The sequence below is a fragment of the Poecilia formosa genome, unplaced genomic scaffold (assembly GCF_000485575.1).
Source record: "Poecilia formosa unplaced genomic scaffold, Poecilia_formosa-5.1.2 Scaffold375, whole genome shotgun sequence".
Classification (NCBI taxonomy): Eukaryota; Metazoa; Chordata; class Actinopteri; order Cyprinodontiformes; family Poeciliidae; genus Poecilia; species Poecilia formosa.
In genome coordinates, this window is record NW_006800314.1 from 326,144 (window position 1) to 345,997 (window position 19,854).

General features: G+C 36.1%; 2 protein-coding genes across 3 annotated transcripts; both read right to left on the bottom strand.

Moving 5' to 3' along the window:
• Positions 1-2,283: 2,283 nt before the first annotated feature.
• Positions 2,284-10,796, bottom strand: LOC103154174 (CMRF35-like molecule 8). The gene is made up of 10 exons (XM_016662484.1): positions 8,656-10,796; positions 8,475-8,546; positions 7,767-8,084; positions 6,793-6,912; positions 4,638-4,667; positions 4,327-4,353; positions 4,172-4,204; positions 3,828-3,920; positions 3,569-3,612; positions 2,284-3,476 (listed from the first exon to the last, which is right to left on the bottom strand). The coding sequence occupies exons 1-10, from the start codon at positions 8,693-8,695 to the stop codon at positions 3,249-3,251; spliced, it is 1,005 nt and encodes a 334-aa protein (XP_016517970.1). The 5' UTR covers positions 8,696-10,796; the 3' UTR covers positions 2,284-3,248.
• Positions 10,797-10,871: 75 nt separating this feature from the next.
• LOC103154157 (CMRF35-like molecule 4) lies at positions 10,872-15,495 on the bottom strand. Of its 2 annotated transcripts, none has more exons than XM_007575349.2 (5): positions 15,195-15,495; positions 12,614-12,919; positions 12,401-12,436; positions 12,196-12,279; positions 10,872-11,373 (listed from the first exon to the last, which is right to left on the bottom strand). In XM_007575349.2, exons 1-5 carry the CDS (start codon positions 15,235-15,237, stop codon positions 11,084-11,086), a joined length of 759 nt encoding a protein of 252 aa, XP_007575411.1. In that variant the 5' UTR covers positions 15,238-15,495; the 3' UTR covers positions 10,872-11,083. The 2 variants fall into 2 exon arrangements, with proteins under 2 accessions (XP_007575411.1, XP_007575410.1); XM_007575348.2 differs by having other exon boundaries at positions 12,196-12,303; positions 15,195-15,494.
• Positions 15,496-19,854: the final 4,359 nt, after the last annotated feature.

The window sequence follows — 19,854 nt, forward strand, 5'->3', positions numbered from 1 at the left end:
TTATATTTTTATGTCTGATCTGATACTTATGACAGAAAGATGTGAATATCAAAACTAATAGACCTAATAAGAGAACATAAGAGTTTGTATTAAATATTTATTTTAACAAGATATAATAACATTCTGAATACCCAAAATGTTTATTTAGACTTGGCAGAATTTTATTATAAGCATCTGTTTTGATGGTTTCTGAATACCCTAGTGGGAAAAAATACTTTAGTATATTTCAAATGTACTTACATTTGTGCAAGTACATTCTACTAAGTATTAAGTGTACTACCTATAAATATATACAAAGTATACTAAAAGTATGCTTGTACCAATTTTGACATATTAACTTTAAACATATTTAAATAAAATTGTACCAAAATACACTTTTAAGAAATATATTACATAAAAGTATACTTTAAGTGAACAAAATATGTATTTGCCCAAGTGTAAATATGGATACACTTATCCATATTTAAGTGTAAATATACACTTATCCAAATGTATATTTAAAAGATATTTTAAATATTTTAAAATATCTTTTAAATATATTTTGTGTACATTTTAAAATATATGCTCAAAATAGAATTTAAATAGATAACATTAATAGAATGTTAAAATGGCAAAGAATAAAAAAAATAATCTTAATAGTGGAACTTGATGTAATGTTGTTTAACAAAGCAAATAATGTGTTCATAGTTTACTTTGTGCTTTCAATATGTACAGTAAAATTCTAATCCTAAGTGAACTTGAAGTATACTCATGATTAATCTGTCTTAAAGTATGCTCAAGTATGTTAAAATTGAACATACTTAGTATATTACTTTTTCACCAGGGCAAAATTCTTTCAATAAAGCGTCAGAACGAAAACTTATGTCGTATCCTCTGTTGAAAGGCAGGGTCAGGATACAATTCAGGTCATCTGACTGAAACTTCAGTGTTTGCCAAATCAATTTTCTTGAGAAATCCAATCTTGACATTCTTGTTGACTTACCTTGTTCGTTGAATGAAAAGCAAACACTGTGGTGCCTCTGCATGCCGACATGAGTAGCCGCCATGGAGGAGACACCACCAGTTAAAGGCTAAAACCTTTGTTAAGAACCAATACATAAATAAAACCAGGTACTCAAAGGAGGAGATATTTTTCACTGTTCAGCGATCAGCATCTCAACCGGGGACAAAATTTAATGAACCTCTAAATCAGTGATAACAGCCAAGTCACAAAGACTACCGCTGTCACCGCCCGATGGAGGGGACCGCTGTCTTAGCCAAAAGGCCGAGAAGCAATTAAAAGTTTCTTACCACATAAAAACTCATTGAAAAACTCATGCGTTTATTTTCAGTATATCCGATTATTTTAACCATGTCTCTACTGGTCTCTATAAAACAAAACTGAATTCTACAATCCAGTCTAAATTCAGAAAAGTGGATCACCTTAACTCCCCTCTTTCAGAGGGAGCATTTAGTTTATTTACTTCTTCACTTTGGGAAAGATTAACTGAAAAACCAAATGCTGGCTAAGAGGTAAACATTACTGTTCATAGCTGCTTTCCTCGTCTTTCTAATTTCTAACAGGCTAATTATACATGTTAGGATAAGACACATAATATCCACTTGGTGGCGTTGTTCGTCTACTCTAACAGCGGCAGACTGAACGGACGAAAGTTTGTATACTTAATGAGACAGGAAGTCGTTTACGCCCTGCGACAGACTGGCGACCTGTCCAGGGTGACCCCGCCTGCAGCCCGGAACGTTAGCTGGGGATGGGAACCAGCAACCCTCCCGACCCCACTAAGGAACAAGGGTGTACAGAAAATGGATGGATGGATGGATGGAAGTCGTTTACATATTTTAAACGCCACATTCACTACGCAATTAAAACGGTACAAAGTGAAACCGGCCTTATTAATTACGTTGTTGTAATTTTTGTAAATTGTATCTGCCAAAGTATTTATTTGCAATAATAGATGAGGCTAGACTGAATAAGAAGAGATACGAACTGAGAGGACGGCAGAGAAAAATCCGTCATTAATAACTCCACAACTATCCACAAGATGGCGCTGTAGAACACAGAAAAACGGTACAGTACTTATTTGTCATAAAATATTAGCGCCTAAAACCTTCAATGCTAGGATAAAAAAATAAATAAACCAAAATTGAAAACAAGTGATTATATCTTCTAATTTATAAAGGGTAAAAGTTAATAAAATGCTGAAAATGGCCAGAGAAATTATCTCAAACATTGCAGGAAATCTAAAATAAAATAAATAAAAAAATCCAACTCAGTGTCACATTATGTTGCAAATTTTGTGTAATTTATTATGGAGAGTTGTGACTTCAGTCTTGTTAATATATGTCCTGGGTAATCAAATTTTTTTTTTCTTAAAAATAAGATACTAACATTCTTTTCCATTTGTAATTCATTGTGATTTATGAAACTCAGGTTCAGAGTACATGCAAAACAAGGGAAAAATATTTCTGAAGGGAAATTACCTTTTAATTCTATCCAATATTTGGTAAGTCAAACAATATACCTAAAATCAAGTAAAAAAAAAAAAAAAAGTCAGAGAATAGACATTAATGCATGAAATTAGTAAAAAAAAAAAAAAAAAGCTCCAAATGCAGTTCTGACTCCAGAGCTGCAGAGTTCTACTTATTCACAGGCAAACAAAACAATGAATCAGCATATCCATTCCGGTAGCAGCCTTCATCTCCCATAGTTCACTAGCACCTCTGCAAGTCCACCATCCCATAAAGTCTGCAGACGATATGTTCAGCGGCCTCTTGAAGTAGCAGTAACAGCAGGTTTCAGGCTCAGCTGGTCAGAGTTCTGGATTTGCCCTCCTCTAGATTCTCCGCCATTCACAAGTGGCTGGAGCTGATGCTCCTGGCAGCTTCTCTGTAGGGTTAGGAATAAAAAAAAACAAAAAGGTTCCTTGATGCAAGACATTCCTTCTTTAAAAATCCTTGCAGCAGTTTCTCCATGTCTCAGTGGCACCCCTGAAAATTCTCATCGGGTGCCCATTTTAGGGAGTCACAACAGAAAATATAGGAATTTCATTTATTTACATTGCCTGTTTACATTTATATCTTCATTGAAGAAGATAACTATATGCCTTGCTATGAAAAACTACATTTTTCGGCATTTTTCAAGTGGAGGTCATGCCCCCTCCAACCCACCGCTTGGGGACGCCACTGTCAAGTACCCAGAAAAAGATCAAATTCTCTACAACATGTTTCAGAAAACACAGGAAGTTTGGCTACTCTTCTCCGAGCTTTGCGACCGTAGAGTAGAGAGTGGTCTCTGCTGGAGGGTGTGAAGAGTCATTTTGATCACTACCAGTTCTGGGCTCTCCGCCCTCGATATTGACGCTGGCGTAGTGCAGCTGGTCTGCAGGTGGGTTCACTGTGGAATAAAGAGTGCAGACTGTTTTTGCTTCTTTGTTCTGCGTCTGTATCTCGTCATATTGGTGATCTCCATCAGTTGTCTGGAAAACAGAACAACAATTAGGACGAGTTCCAGAGTAGTGACGAGAAACGCGCTCCTGTTATCAAATGTAAATGAGACACAAATGCGGACCTCTGCGCTTTGTACTGTGTTTATCTTCGGCTCCGATGTTTCCCCTAAAGCACAACATGCAAAAATAGTGAATATTTAAATATAGCTTCAGGATATTTATGTTACATCTGCGCAAATAACTTGCAAGTCAGTTTTCATGAATTTATAGGGGCAAAATCTGAGTTTTAAGTTCCCAAACTGCTAAATGAAAAACCATGCTTACGATTGCAATTGAATTAGAACAGTGTTTTGTTTTTTTTTTTACACAGCCACCCCTGACCTCGTCTGTTGCAGAGTTTCCGTCTGCAGCGTATTAAGACAACTGCAAGCACCACCACGATCACACCACCACACACAATGCCAGCAATCGCTTCTGCAAACAAAAACAGCAGGAACACAACATTAATTTGGATAAATTAGCAATTAGTCTTTTCAAGACGTCATGCTACAGTGAAAACTCCTAGGAACTGTTCAGCGTTGTAATTCTGCGTTTATAACACTTTTATTCTGTTCCTGTCACGTTCACCATGTTAAAGAGATAAGCACAACTAACAGGCACAGAGTTGCAGCATAAAGAAACAATTTCAAAATGTTTTTGTAGAGCCATAGTAAATCCTTCTTTACTTGGTGGTAGTGTTTCGTTTCCTTGTTCACCGTCTAAAAGATAAGTACAATTAAACGACAATATTTCAGTGCAAACACACCTTTAAAAATCATTCTAAAAATGATTTTAAAATGACTTTAAAATGTTTTTGTAGAGCAATAACAAATCTCTTTACCTCGTAGTTTGTTTTCTTGTTCACTGTCTGAGATAAGTACAATTAAAAGACAATATTTCAGTGCAAACACACAAACATTTAAAAATGATTTTAAAATAATTTTTAAAATGACTAAAATGTTTTTGTAGAGCAATAAATTTCTCTTTACCCAATTTGTTTTCTTGTTGTTCATCATCTAAAAGAGATAAGTACAATTAAAAGACAATATTTCAGTGCAAACATAAACATTTAAAAATCATTCTAAAAATGATTTTAAAATCACTTAAAATTACCAAAATGTTTTTGCAGAGCAATAATAAATCTCCCTTTACCTGGTGGTAGTCCTCTGTTATCTTGTCCACCTAAATGAACCACAAATAGCTGTCATAAATGGTGGTTTGGTGGTGGTGAGGATTGACGCTGAGATCCAGGTATGGTGAACATGATGATATGTTTAATAATAATGATGCTTGGAACAGTCCAATACAGGCAGCACGGCAGAGAATAAAGCTAGCGCTCAACACCAGTAGCAAATGTACTAAACAAAGACTGACATGACAAGCTAATGCCGGCACAGGACTTTGCAGTTCTACTGTGCCAGCAGACTAACAATCAAGGACATAGACGTACATTTGACGTTAGACAAGGACCCGACAAGAGACAAAGACAACAGGTGGACTTAAATACACACGGGGTAATCAAGGGAATGAGAAACTCCTGGGAACAATCAAGGGGAAGGCAGAGACAGAGACTCATAGGAAGGACCTGAACACAGAAAACTCTAAAAATAAATAGACAGAAACATGGATCATGACAATAGCAGACATAGAGTTACAATGCAAACAAACAGAAACAAAGACGATCTTTAGAACTTCATCTGGTTCTAGTCAATTTAGATTTTGCTAAAACGGTTTCATTTTGTTGGTTTGCTCATATGTTTGCCACTCATATTTACCTTATCCTACTTGTATGCCCTCAGTAGGTTACAAAACATGCCAGTACAGTGGCAGTTTTGGATTACCTTGCAAAAATATAACATATTATAAAGACTGGACAAAATCACTAAACCACCTGCAGACAGGTGGGATTTTTCTCTGTGTTTTGCCTCTTTGACATTTCATAGCTTTGTAGTGGTGGTAGTTCCATAAAATTTTATGAAATTGGGCCAGAGGAGGGTTTTCTTTTCTTTTCTTTTCTTTTCTTTTCTTTTCTTTTCTTTTCTTTTCTTTTCTTTTCTTTTCTTTTCTTTTCTCTTCTTTTCTTTTCTTTTCTTTTTTTAGTCAACCATATTGTGATTTCTACACGCTTTTAAAACCAACAGTTGACAGATAGATCGACAATTTTCTATTTTTATTTTATATTTTTAACAGATTTAAACAAAACCGTGACAGCATTTGATCAATTCCACCAGTTGGCTCACAATTATGGTGATGCTAAATTTGCACTTGGCTGCATTCTTGTTGTGTACTACAGAAACGAGGAACATTGGGACAAATTGGTAAGGAGAGGCTCACTAGATCAGCCTTGGCATTATTCTGGGCAGTCGTGACAGGGCAACGTACCAGAATGACGGGTCCCTCCAGAATAAATCACTACCTCTTAAAAAAAACAACAAAAAAACCCATCCCATTTATGTTCTTTCTAGGATTTTGCTTAAAGTGATAGCTGTGTCTCTTTACTGATACATTATGACCGTGTAAGTCCATATTAATTTCAATCAAACAGAGAGACTGACCTAGGCATGTTGCATATCTGATAGGGAATTAGATATGTAGGTAGTGTGAATTTACTGAAAAATATGACAAGCTGTCGATTAAAGTTTTATTCGTTCAATTTAATTCAACACTTCTTTATTTTATTATGATGAAATAAACAAAATCCTTACTGGCTTGACAGCAGTCAAACTTTTCTCGTAATTGCTGATCAGGTTTTTGTAAGTTTCTGTTTTGAAGAATTTAACTTTGGTGATAAACTTCAAGTCTTTGACGTCTGATCTTTCTAATCTTTAGTTCTCATAACAGTGTCAGTACTCAAAATGTTAATATTGCTTTCTGTCAGAAGAAAGATGTTGGTAAATTCAAAATTACTTTATCTGTAAGAGGCCTTAATGATCCTTACAACATTAACTTAGAAGTCACAATTTGAATCTACTAATTGTGAGCTTTTGATTTGAGCCAAGGATGAAAGTAATGGCCTCAAGACACAGAGAGCAGCGAACAACATCAGAAAGCTTTCCTTCATTTTACGGTTTCATTCTGTATAGTAATGAAAACACATATTCATGCTGCAGTATTGTTAAATATACAAAAATATAATTAATAGAATCAAGTTTATTGTGTTAATTGTTTTGTAATATTATAATCCTATTACCACTCCATTAAAGTACTGTCTTAAATATATGAGTTTTCCAGTTTATAAAATGTATGCATAAATGATAGAGGAGGCATTTACATGTATGGGTGGAAACAAATAGCAGGTGTTTCTTACCACAACTAGAACCACAATCAGAACCCCTGTAAGTCCTCACTCGTGTTGGTGGTGTAATAATCTGCTCAGGTTGAGGTGGTGACTCTCCCTTTCTGCTGTAGGTCGGGACTGTAAACGGGTCTGAACAACAACAAAGTATAAGTGACAAAAAGCATAAGAAGCATTACTTGATGTACAATTTAAAAAAGCCCATCTTAAAAAATAAACTTAACTCATAGAAGTAAATATGTGAAGAAACATATAACGGCACCAAAACAAACAGCTCTGGTTTCAAGGGGTCTTAAGTATTTTTTTCACCCTTTACAACAACATTAACAGTGAAAGGGAGGCTGTGGTAGCAAGCAACCTATCTGTGTTGTGTGACTTGCACCAAATTTATGAAGTGGATTTTTTTTGTTAGTTTTATCTATGCATAATTCAGCTGGACCCTGATTGAAATTATGTTACCGGACAAACTATCAATAAGCCCTATAAAACACAGAGAGAACATATCAATATTAAGCTAGCATGGCAGCAAGCTTCACTGCACATAAATGTCTGCAAAAAGCCAGACTTCAGATGGATGCTTATAAACAAACACTGTTTGAGCATTTCAGATGGCCTATTTGACACGTTTTATAGCTTTCTCAACCACATTAAGCCAAGTGTCGGAGGATGAACTGCTCAACACCATTTCAACCTGATACATTATTATTAGTCTAATGTTATTTGGAGATTTTTCAGATCTCATAACTTCAGAGTAACCCAGAGGCGCAAAAAGTGGGTATGCAGCGTATGCAACGCATAGGGGCGCAGCACCAGAGGGGGCGCCAAAAGCCCGTCTGGAGGGGGCGACGCACCGATTATGTTTTCGCATCCACCTGAATAATGTGTACTTGCGCCACTGGAGTAACCCTATGTACTCTGTTTTTATAAGGCCGCATTGTGTTGATAATTTCTTAAACAGCGATCCACTAATTCAGATCAGTACTCACTCAGAACATGGAGGACGACTTCCTGTAAACAAGTGATTATATCATTTTCTTCCAGGGCACACCGGTATTTGCCCGAATCCTCCTGAGTCACCGTGAAGATGTTCACCTCGAACAGTCCTCGCTGTTTATCAACGCTGAGGGAAATCTTTTCCCGTTTTGTGTAGTTTGAATGCTGCGCTGAAATCATCTTTGTCCAGCTGAAGTTTCCATCGCCTCTGCAGAAGTGTTTGATGCCGTTTTCAGTGGCTTGTGAATATTTGCAGGTGATGGAAACAGACTCTCCAGGGCGTGCTGTTTGCTCCACTGTTGCACTGTCGCCTTTGGGAGAATTAAAGAGTAGAGTCATGATCGCTTATGTTTATTAAAGGCACGTTTTGGTTTGTTTTAAGCTGACTGTTAACATTTAGAATCCATTTATGATTCAGAATAAGGCCGTGATTGCTAATTATTATTCTTGGCGTGTCTGAGTAAAATACATTACTGCGCTTAAACCTGTCTAGATATGTTTTGTTGTTTTCAGTAACTGTAAGTACGCGCTGACGCACCATTTTTCTACTGTTGCTGAAATACAAAGCAGTGAAAAGTAGATAGTTAATAAATGTAACACAACTGTGTTCTTAAGCACATTGTTTCTTCTTAATTTCTGATTTGCTCCTGATACCATTTGTAAAGACATTTCAAAGCATGTTTTACGACCAACGTACTTACAGTGTGACCAATTTACAGCAGTGTTGAGAGGCGCTTCATCATTTTCCTCCTCTACAAATAAATCTCCACTGACTGTCATGAAAAATTCACCAAAAGTAATTTCATTTTCACACACTTAACATGTTTAAGTCCCAAATCACTTTATAATGTAAAAAAATAAAATAAAATAAAATGCTCTTACCTGTCAGCAACCAGACAATAGTTGTAAAATATATCCTCATGGTGGAGTTCAAAACTGCTTGAACTGAAACTAATATTGGCCTAAAACTTCTCCTCAGGAAGTCAGATCTGTGACCGTTTCGAATTTTTGGGGTTTTTTTAAAATTATCGTTTCAACTTCTCCTTTCTTCTACAGGACTCGATGCATTTGCATGTCATCTGTCATCAGAGCATCTGCCTCCGACGTGAGAAGGAGAAGAAATGCAGAAGAGAAAGCTGGGACCTGACTCATACGCAGAGTGAACCTCCACCTGCTTCATGTGACTAAAACACGGCTCCGCTTCACTGAACAATGTCTGCAGTGTACGACTTATCTTTGGATCGAAAATCATTATGAAAATAAATACGAGCTATTTAGTTTCATGTTGCACATTATCTCAGCATATTACACCCCGAGGTAAAAGTGGAATATTCAAAGCTCAGGCTATAATAAGGAACATGTTTGAATTTTGACTGTGTTGATTTTCTCTGGTATGTGTGAACGTAGCCTGGCACTTCGCTGAAGAAGATCTCCCATATTACTGACGTTTGAGGTGAAGGATATTATTTTTCCATGGAAGCACTAATCCAGTTTTATTACCAGATGAGTCCAGATAAAGGCATTTTTTCAGACGAGCCGTGTCAGAGTCCCTGACACACATTTTGTTCTGCTGCAACTTTTATTTGTTGGGATTTATGTGACAAAGATAAATGTGGGTTTAAATTTCTTGGTGGTTTAATCAAAGAACAACTTATGCTGTTCATTTGATGGAAGGATGAATTCATCTCTTATTTTCTCAGAGAATGGAAATTCATTACTCTTTCAGAATGTGAAGCCGCAAAAACTTGGTCAACTTGAGGACACAAATAGCAACGGATATGTAAATTCCTAGAATGTGGAAGTAATTTACACAGGTTATGTACTTGACAGCATTGAGTGAGAATAATTTCTGTTCAATCTGGACCTCTGTCAGAGAAGCATAGCATTAAAATGTTTTTTTTTTTTTTTTTTTAAATGGGCACTTCAGCAACGTTGAACTTTTGCCCTGAGTTTGGAAGGAAAGAAGATTTTAGTTTGATAAGAATCTAACAAAATCCTAAATGTTACTTGGGCCTATTGAAAGTAAATTACTCCACATCTTTTTCCACCACTGATGTGACATACATCTATTTTACAAACTAACAACCTGTTTGATATGAAAAAAGAAAGCTGTTTGCATTTGTAACCCAATTCTTCCACAGAACTTTAAATCATTTGTATGTTTCCATAACAGGAAGTGGAGACAAACAGAGTCAGAAATGCGTAACGTTAGTTATTCAGCTGTGTGTTCAAATCATCTCACCAACATGCTGCATGTTATTTCTTATAGTCAGCAATGATTTAAGTTATTTAAATTTATACTCACATGTTCTTTATAACTATTTATGAAGAGTTTTTTTGTGTTTTTGTTTTTGGATTTCTTACATTCATGCTAAACATTTGCTCATAGCCAAGTTATAGAGATTGATTACTAGATAATAACATATATCATGTAAAAAAAAAAAAAAAAAACCTGTAGTATTGGGGCCATGTTAGTCTGGAAGGCTTTTTTTTTTAAACAAAAGTCTGGTTTACCTCTTAACTTTTAAATGTGTGTAAGATTTTTTTTTTGTTGATAAAACTTAATGGCAAAAAAAGTTATGCTCTTGATTTGAGAATATGTCACCTACAAGGTGATTTTAAAATAATGAAGATTTGGACTCAACCAATTTATTGAAATAATTTTAGAATTTGAATGAGTGATCAAATAAAAAAAAAACATTAAAAACATCTATTTATATGTGATCTGTTCTAAAAGAAATAAAAAAGGGAGATTACCACTGAAACTTCTAAGGCATAAAATGTGCTGCAATGCAGCGCAACTAATGAAGAAAGACGGAAAAAAACAATATATTCCTTTGTCAATTAGAAACTGTCCACTAGATGGCAGTATTGTTATGAGTTTACATGAACAGAGGGTTTTGGCTTAAATATGTTGGATTATTTCTTTGTTCCTTTTGAGTTTGCATGTATGAAACCATTTAGCCTAAATTGTAATTTTCTGTCAAATTAATGTCTTGCTTTAAGAGGAAGATGAAAAAAAAAACTCTAAAAGTATTCAAAGGTAACAAGAAGGAAAAAAGATGAGTATGAAACTAAATAATTAAATAAAAATATTGTACATTTTTGTATCTTTTTGTGCTGTGCATTTGAAATAATTAATGATAATTTAAAGAAAAAACACAGCTGACAACTGAGCCTATCGATCACATTTTGATCTATAGGACACAAAACAAAACACAAGGATAAACTTAAAAACATCTGCTATAATCACTAGATATAATTTTCTCAGTCAAAGATGTAAAAACTTATATTTGAACATTAAAGCTGTTCAGCTGGCCGAGCCTGCAGGTTTGGATTTAACAAATGAGTATGTGGTTAGTTCGTTTTGAGGAGAGGCAGCGCTGCAGGCTGGCTGTTCGCTGAAGCTGATGGTGGAATAGCAGAGGTCGTCTGACTGGACCTGAGGCCCTGAACGGATGTTGGAGTACAGAACCTCCGGCTGATCCGCGTTGATCCTGAAACCTGCTCCTTTCTCCTCACTGACTGACGAAGCGGCGTTGGCATGTTGGGATTTCTTCTGGATCGAGGGCTTCGAATATGTAACGCCATCATTTTTTCCTGAACAGGTTGAGGAAACACAGAGAAGTTCTGAATCCCTCCACAAACCAAACAACATTCATACATTAGATAAACACGAAGCAAGAGTAGGTTACAAAAGCAACAAAATGCGACACATCATTTGCTCACATTTTTTTTCTCTGTGATCAAATGATAAGTGTGTTCACTGCTTCGTTCTGCTACAAATACGTTTTTATGTAGACATTTGAATACGATGGAGTATTAGGGCCATGCTAAGACAATTTAAAAAAATACAATTACAAGAATAAAGTCCTAATATTTTGACTTTATAAAATTCTTTATAAAGTAAAGTTCTTGACTTTATTCTCATTTATTTCTTAGTTTTTTGTAGCATGGTCCTAATACTCCACTGTATTTGTTCTTCCAGTATAAGCAAATTTTAGTAGATACTAAAATGGTAATTGAAGATTGCTTTTAAAGTCGTGAATGTCTTTAATCACTTATTCCATCACTTCATATTACATCCTAAGTGATGTGAGCCAGAGAAACTGCCTGAAATCAACCTACAGACCTAATTATGATCGATCTTCAGCTTTGGCCCCACAAGCTGTAGAAAAGAGTTTGGAAAAATCTCAAAATAATAAATAAAGATAAAGGGCAGAATAAAATTTCTTGTCTTTTTTTTTTATATCCAAAGAAAATGTCGAAAAATTAAAATTTTAATGAAAACCTGTTAAATGTTGTCAGCTTTACTTGTGATCATCATATGTTTAAATGAACTAGTAGGTTTGGTTATGGGCAAGTTTCTCTTTGTCCTGTGTGTTTGATGCAACCTAAAAGGTGTGTTTCAGCGGTTTGCACCTTGAGACGTGCTGACGTCTCTTCTTCTGAGTCTGAAGAACGACAGCAGGACGGTCGCCAGAGCCAGCACCGCCACACCAAGACCTGTTCCAAGATACACCATCTTATCTGGAACAAACATAACCAATGAAGAACAAGCTCAGCAATGATAAACTCATAAGAACACATTTTCTTATCGATAAGGCACTGAAACAGAAATGCTTACTAGAATCCGACGTCTTCAGGCTGCTTCCTTGATTCTCTGTAACAGAAGGCAAAAAGAAAACTTTGACATGTTTCATGATTTCGTCACATGCTTTTGAGATGAAACAAACCCGTTCAGAGAAGCTTCCTCATCAGTGAAAGGAAGCAGAGCTGATATTTTTATCTCGAGAAGAAGTGATAATTACGGCATCAATGTTACAACAACTTTACTCGCCTTCTTCTACAGAGAGGGTCACTTTGTCGTACGTGTCCACTCCGACTCTCTCAACGCCACACCAGTAAACTCCTTCGTCGCCCTTTTCCAGTTTTGATATTGTTACATAGAATGTGTTCCCTTTATCTTCTATAGAGTACTTCCCCTCTTGCTGCATGGGCCTGCTTTTTATCAGGACGTCTGCTTCACTGCACGCTCCTTTGCAGAAATATTTGACATTGGTGGTGGCATAAGAATGAGAGCATGTTATTTTGACTGATCCCCCCTCAGTTCCTGTTACAGACATGGCTCCAGTCTGAAAAACCACTAGACAAAAGAAAACAGAAACAGAAACACATAAAGACAATCAGACTTTTGACAAAATAAATAAATAAATAAATAAAATCCTCCAAATGTGACGTTTGTAAATTTCACAGATTAGTACTATAAACACGTAGCGGTGCCCGTAGCAAAGATCAAAGCCTTAAATAAGTTTGTCTTTTGCAGCAGCAGGAAAATCCAATATTATATTGGAAACATTTATTCAGTGGAGAAAAAAAAAACGTATGAGATAACATCAGCTTTGGGGGTTTTGGGGCTGTTGTTTGTTTTTTTCTGGTAACACCATCACTGGCACCCCTAACAAATCATTAATCATCGTAAATAAGCGCAAGTAAAGAATTTAAAGGGACTGTTGGCATTTTATGTATAAATTTGCAGCTGTAAAGAGTGTCAGACATGTTGACCACAGTGCTAACCACTAACCTCGCTGACAGACATGTTGCATTTGCCATGACAAAACAGTGAAATCACTTTGACCAAACTGATCTTAGTTGGTTAAAGACAGACTTGACCTCATTTCCAAATTATTTTGAAAAAAAAAACAAAACAAAGAAAAACAGCAGGTTTGGCAGTTCATGATGAAGTGTTACATCATTGTATCATTTTATTGGTTCATTTTTTTCTTATTTTTACAGTTTTGCCTTTTCGTAGATTATTAGTTTCATCATTCTTTCATCTCTCACTCAGTGGTTTAGTTGAGTGTTACTGGCTTTTGTTTCCAGAAGACGAAAGGCAAAAAGCGTTCAGTCAAGGTGTGGCGTGTTTATAGTTAATCAGATATTACTCTTGGTGTATGAATATTTTTTAACTTTGTTGTAAAAAAAAAACAAAAAAACACCAGACAACTCAGTAAATTTAAGCTTCGTTTTTAAACACCTTGTCTGCTGGTGGGGGTCAGAGGGTCAGAGGTTAGCGCTCTAACACTGGTTGGTAGCCATGGCTACCGTCCAGTAGCTCACCACCGTCAGTGAGTGACAAAGTCCCCAAAGATCGCTGTGTGGGAAAAGCAGCGTTTTTCGCTGTGAGGTTACGGTGCTGCAGTCAAAGGTTTATTTATCTGTTGGGGTTTTTACGTATATTTGCGAGCGCTGCCAACAGATAAGGGTGCCATGCATCCCAGCAGCAGATAAGCGAAAAACAAACAAAAAAACTGAAATGAAGTAAGTTTCAGTGATAGAAAATAAAGTGCAAGATGTTGTGTTTTTAACTTTTATGTTGTGTTTATCTTTTCACTGCTGCAAACTGCGACATTAAAGAGATACCAAAGAGATACTTGAAAACGAAAGCTCACCAGCTGCATTGAAAATGCAATTCAAGTCAGCAAGAAAATTTTATTGGTTTTAACTCAGAAGCAAAAGTTCGTGAAGCTGATTTAACAACAAGAGACAAGTTGTCTAAATATTGTTTTTTAAGCTCATTAATCTTGACTGGTGAGTTTTACCTTAATGCTACAATTTAAGCTAATTAATTATGTCACAATATGCAAGACAAAAACAAAAAAAAAATACTACAATATCAAGTTCATATAACTACTTATTTTACTTTAGAATAATTTAAAGCCTTGTTTCAAATTGCATGAACAAAATTTCTGACCTGATGATGAAATTTGATAAACATTATTATGAAAACATTTAGTGTGAACAGGACATTATCCTCAAGCTTTGCAAACTGTCAGTTGCATTAAAATAAACATTTGCCTTAATAAAACACAAGAGTCAGATCAATGTAACGCACTTCCGTCTCAGGATACAAAAACATGCCGCTAAGCACTCTGGGAAATGATTCTCACTCCTCTCTTCTTCTACTTTCAGTTTTTTTCTTTAACCAAAAAACTCTAGTTTATTCCTCCAAGAGTTATTCAACTCTTGGAGGTTTGAGAAAATTAATAAAAATGTTAACACAACTTACTACTGTAAATTTATCTTCCACAAACTCAGACATTTAGGTTCGAAATCTAAAACTCGCTAAATTTATTTAACTTAAAGAGTAGAAGATAGCAGACACAACTAAACGCAGCTCAAATGTTCTACAGTGTTCCACAGGGCGATAAACTTTACAGAAGAAAAAAATGAACAGTACATCTGTAGACATTCATTTATATTTTTTATTAAAGTCCTAAATGTTGTTTTCCACCCCCAGAAGAACTAAGTGAAGTGACGGTGGAGTTTCTAAACCACTGTAGAGAAATGTTCAACCACAGAAGATGAAAAGAGAGGAGGACACTCGAAAGGGATGAATTAATAAATCTTGGTGAATTTACCTTCCAGAGCGAGGACAACAGCAAGAACCAGACTCCTCTTCATGATTTTCAGATGGTTTGTACGTCTGTGTCAGTTTTCTTAATCCAGACATCAAGATTGAGGAAATCTGTCTGCGCAGCCACTTTTATTTTTACACAAGTTCCTTACTGTTGTTGCACTTCCCCACTTCTGACCAATCTTCTATTTAAACTTAAAGAACATCCTTTGGTTCACATGTTTTCTTTCTTTTTGTCATTTACGTGACAGAAGGAACTACTTATGGTACACAAACCGAAGTGTTCGGTAAACTTAAACAGGTCATGAAGAACTTAGGAAACCAGAAGAAACTCTTCATCACCAGAAAGAGGTAAAATACCAAATGCTAAGTTGCAGATTTGCATTATACTGTGGTACACACGGGAGGAAACGGTATGTCCTGTTTTGATAGCAGAACCTGGCTGCAGTGAACTGCTGACTGGTTCACAATACAACCAGCTTTTGCCAATCTAGTTGAGTGTAGATTATACCTTTAACCTCAGCTTCCTTCCCTGCTACAATGTCCCCTCTGCTTCTCAAGAGATGGCCGACTTACATGTAGTTGTGCTCCCTATACCTAATCATTGTATTTTTTTAAAAAGTGCTTTTCTACATTTATTCATTTTTGATATTTCATTGTTAAAACCAAAACTTAAAAAAATAGTTTTTTTTTTTTTTATAATATTTCTTTTTAGAGGCCCCTGTAAGTGCTTAAAATTTATTTATTTATTTATTTTTTTTACATATTCCTTACAACTATCACTATGTATTACTGGCACAATCTGAGAGAGATAACCAATCAGAGCAAGGAGGAAGGTCTTAACGCTGCCAATCATCCTTGTGTACACACAAATGACAACAAACCAAACACTGAACCAAATACAGAGGAAAAGCAGATAACAATGTGATCTTAATAGTAACTTTAACGTTCCTGTTCGCTTCCTTGTTTTGACTATAAATTACAAGCCTTGATATTTCCAACCCGTATTCAGAACCAAAGAAGCCTTTTGGATGTGGGGTGAAACAAGAGAAAAAGTCCAGGTACCTTCTATTTGACCACATCAAGAATGTCCTGGATGACTGACCTACTCCACGGTAATGAGAACAACATGTAAAATAAACCAATCAGGTCTTAGAAGGCGATACATGCAAAGTGTTCAGCCTCAGTCACTAATCATTCATTTGTGTCATTGAGGCACTGACATGGTACAATTATCAACTTATATTGATAATTAGTTATTTTATTTCTTGCAGCTCTTACCAAAGCAAAAATCTAAAGTAAACACACATTAAAGCTAATATTGAATTTCAAGTGTTTACTGTTTCGAATGATAAACCTCTATGCCGTTCTGCCCTTCAACAAACGCAAGTATCAAGGCCATGCGCTGCAAAAACACAAAATGTAGTTCCCAGTGCATAAAATCCTGTCACACTTGAAATAAGACCAAACCACTTTAACAAAACATTTTTACCATATCAGTGAAATAATTTGCCAGTGGAAAAAGCACTTTTTCATAAATGTCATGGAGTTGTTGACTTAAAAAAATTCTTTGTAAAACTCCTCCTGCATTAAAAATGGAACTCGTGAGTTAGTTTTGTTTTATTTTAAGTCTGCTAAGATATTTGCATTAGAAACCAGTCCAAAAATACTTGGATTTTTTTTAATGCATTGTATTAATATGCTTATAGCATGCGATGTTTTAAAAACACCATGATGGACGATCCTCCACTTTCAGACCATGACTTATCATGTTTTCTCCATTCTAGAAATATTTCCAAACAGACTTTCTTTGCGGCAGTTTATCAGATTGGCAGTGTGCAGCAACAAGTGGGAGAGGGGCAGCTCACATTATGCTTAACATCATCAGAGAGAACACATCTGTACATTTTTTAATCTCATTAAAGCCACTTTCAACTGTGCAAACATCTTTAGTAAGATGTAATAATTGTGATCATTTACCTTCTTCGTTTATCACAAACAGCCAACAGAAATCTGTGTGCCTTTCCAATATTACTGAAAGAAAGTAAATGAAAATGTCCGTTTCAGATTAAATTCCTCCACAATAGCTGAAGGACGGTGTTTTCCTGACCCTTTTCATCATTCTGTTGACTCATCAGAATGATGAAAAGCATTTTAAAACTTTTTTCACACAGTTTTCTTACATTTTTTGAAAGAAAAAAACAGTTTAACTTGTCCATACTGTCAGATAAGTTGATTGTACATCCAAGTAGGTGACTGTATCTTAATACGACTGTAATTTTGTACAATACATTCAGCAAGTAGGATGGCAGCGGGCAGGTAGAAGGAGCAGAGAAAAGTCTGGCACTTCCTCCTTCATGTCATTGAAGAAACTTTAAGCTATAAAACTGAGAGAAAAGTCTGTCACTTTTTACAGATTGGTATAACTTAATACCAATAACCAACCCACACACTGTTCCAGGTATAAGCTATGTCAGTGGACAATCTGCTCTTTTGGAGCTCGTTGTTTGGAGCTGCAGCTCCCGTGAAGACTGTGGTAAACATGGTTTTCCAATCGGCTCCGGTCCAGAATCTGGTACTGGCAGATATGTCCCGGTACGTCTACATCGACGTATTCGCCGAGGCTGCAGGAGATGGTGGAGTCCCGATTCTCTTCTGTGAAGCAGGAGTAGAGGTCAGAAGGTGGCCGAGGTAAAGTAGAGAGGTCAATGCAGTCCGGATGCGAACATCCACAGGGCTCTGGTGCCGCTCCCGCAGGCGAGGGCATCATCGTCTCATAGTCAGACGACGTCTACAGGGAGGACAAATCAGTGGCGTCAATGAACAAGTCATGGACTTAGATCAGGTTTTTACATCATTACATCAATGAAATGTTCGCACAACGTGACAGATAGTGTGATTCTTCACTTTTATCTGAATCTATGACACCCAACTACAAGGAGATAAGAATGGCAAGCACTCCTCTACCTCAGAGTTGACATCTTGTATTTAAAACGTCTAAAAGCATCAGCTGTACTGACCTGAAAGAACATGATGTCACATGTGGTTGTAGAAGTTCAGAGTGATTAAATAAGCAATCAAGAGACTTACAAATAACTATTTTTAATGAACACGAAACAGAACTCTCCAGCAAATAATATTCGTGAAATGTGCTGCCATTTACTTGTATCATTTGAAAATTGTTTCAGCGGCTCTTGTGGCAGCTTGACTGCTCCTAATATGGAGAACACAATGTCAGCTGTCCAGACAGAACATGTGACAAAAACCGGATTTGACCGCTGAGTTTCCCCTGAGGGAAGTAGGAATTTGAGGATGCTGCAGTGCCCCCTTGTGGACAATAGATGACAGACATGTTCAAACAATGTAAACAAAAGCCAATGAAAAAAACTCCCATAACTTGATCCCCAAATATCTGACTCCTCCCTGCACTCTGGGAAATTTATAAGATTTATTTTTTTGCTCTCATATATTTTACACTAAATATTAGAAATAAGTGCCATATTTTTCCCTAATCCTCCTTCATCTCTTGGTTCTCACTCACTTCATGCACAGTCTTATTTGGAAATAAGTCTTTTCATCGCCTCATAAATGAGACAAGTTTGAAAGGCAGAAGGCGGTACAGTAATATGTCATTGTCAGCATCTTGCTACTTCAGACAGGAAAAATATGGATTAAAATGTCAAAGTTCAAAGGTTCCAATAGTTAAAGGGAGCAAACTGGATAGAAGGATGCTTAATGAGCTGATATTAGGGATTCACATTCAACATGTATGCACACATCAAATAGATTTTGATTCCTTTGATTGTCTGAGGTTTTCTTCATGAGGTGGGAGTGGACAGCTTAATTTTTCTCCCCTTTAAAAATCAGCGCCACACTGCAGCAGGAACAATGAAAATGATAAGGACCAGTTTTAAAAGCTAATTGTGGCCACACAAATAAAATTTTGATCAGCACAGATAAATACAAACAAATCACAGTGTACTGATACGTTATTTATTTATTTTTTTATTTCCTTTATTTAATCAGGTAAACCCAGTTAAGATCTAGATCCCATTTTCAAGAGGGACCTGGGCAGAAGTCTGCCCTTTCTTATATTATAAATCTATAAAAGAAAGGGTAGTAGGATAACTTAGGGATTTAAGAGAAACTAAACCATTGTTAATTTTAAAGAGAAGTTACTCCAGATATTTAACTTGAGACCTCAATGGGTGTTATTTTATTTCATTATTTTGTAAACCAACCTCTCTTTTCTGGCGTGGGGTGGATCTCCTGTGCTTCGCAGCCAGAAGAAGACATATTGTGAACAGACACACAAAGATCATCGCTCCAACGCACAATATAATAGTCAGGAACAGCTGCATGGTGAGCTCTGTATGTTAACAAATAAATAATAATTATTCAGTACAACTTCAAAACAGCAAAACACTGACAGAAGTGTATAGGAATGTATAAAAGTAACGTATTAAACAGAGAAGAGTATGAAAGCACATCAAAAATATTACCAAACAATACTATGGGGTCAAAAACCAATACTCACTGTGAACTGGTGCAGCCGTGGTGGAGGCAGGGATTTTATACACTGGAAAATGCAACAATGCATTAGAAACAGAAGTATGCAACTTTAAAAAGTAAATTCTAATAATAATATATTATATTATAATATA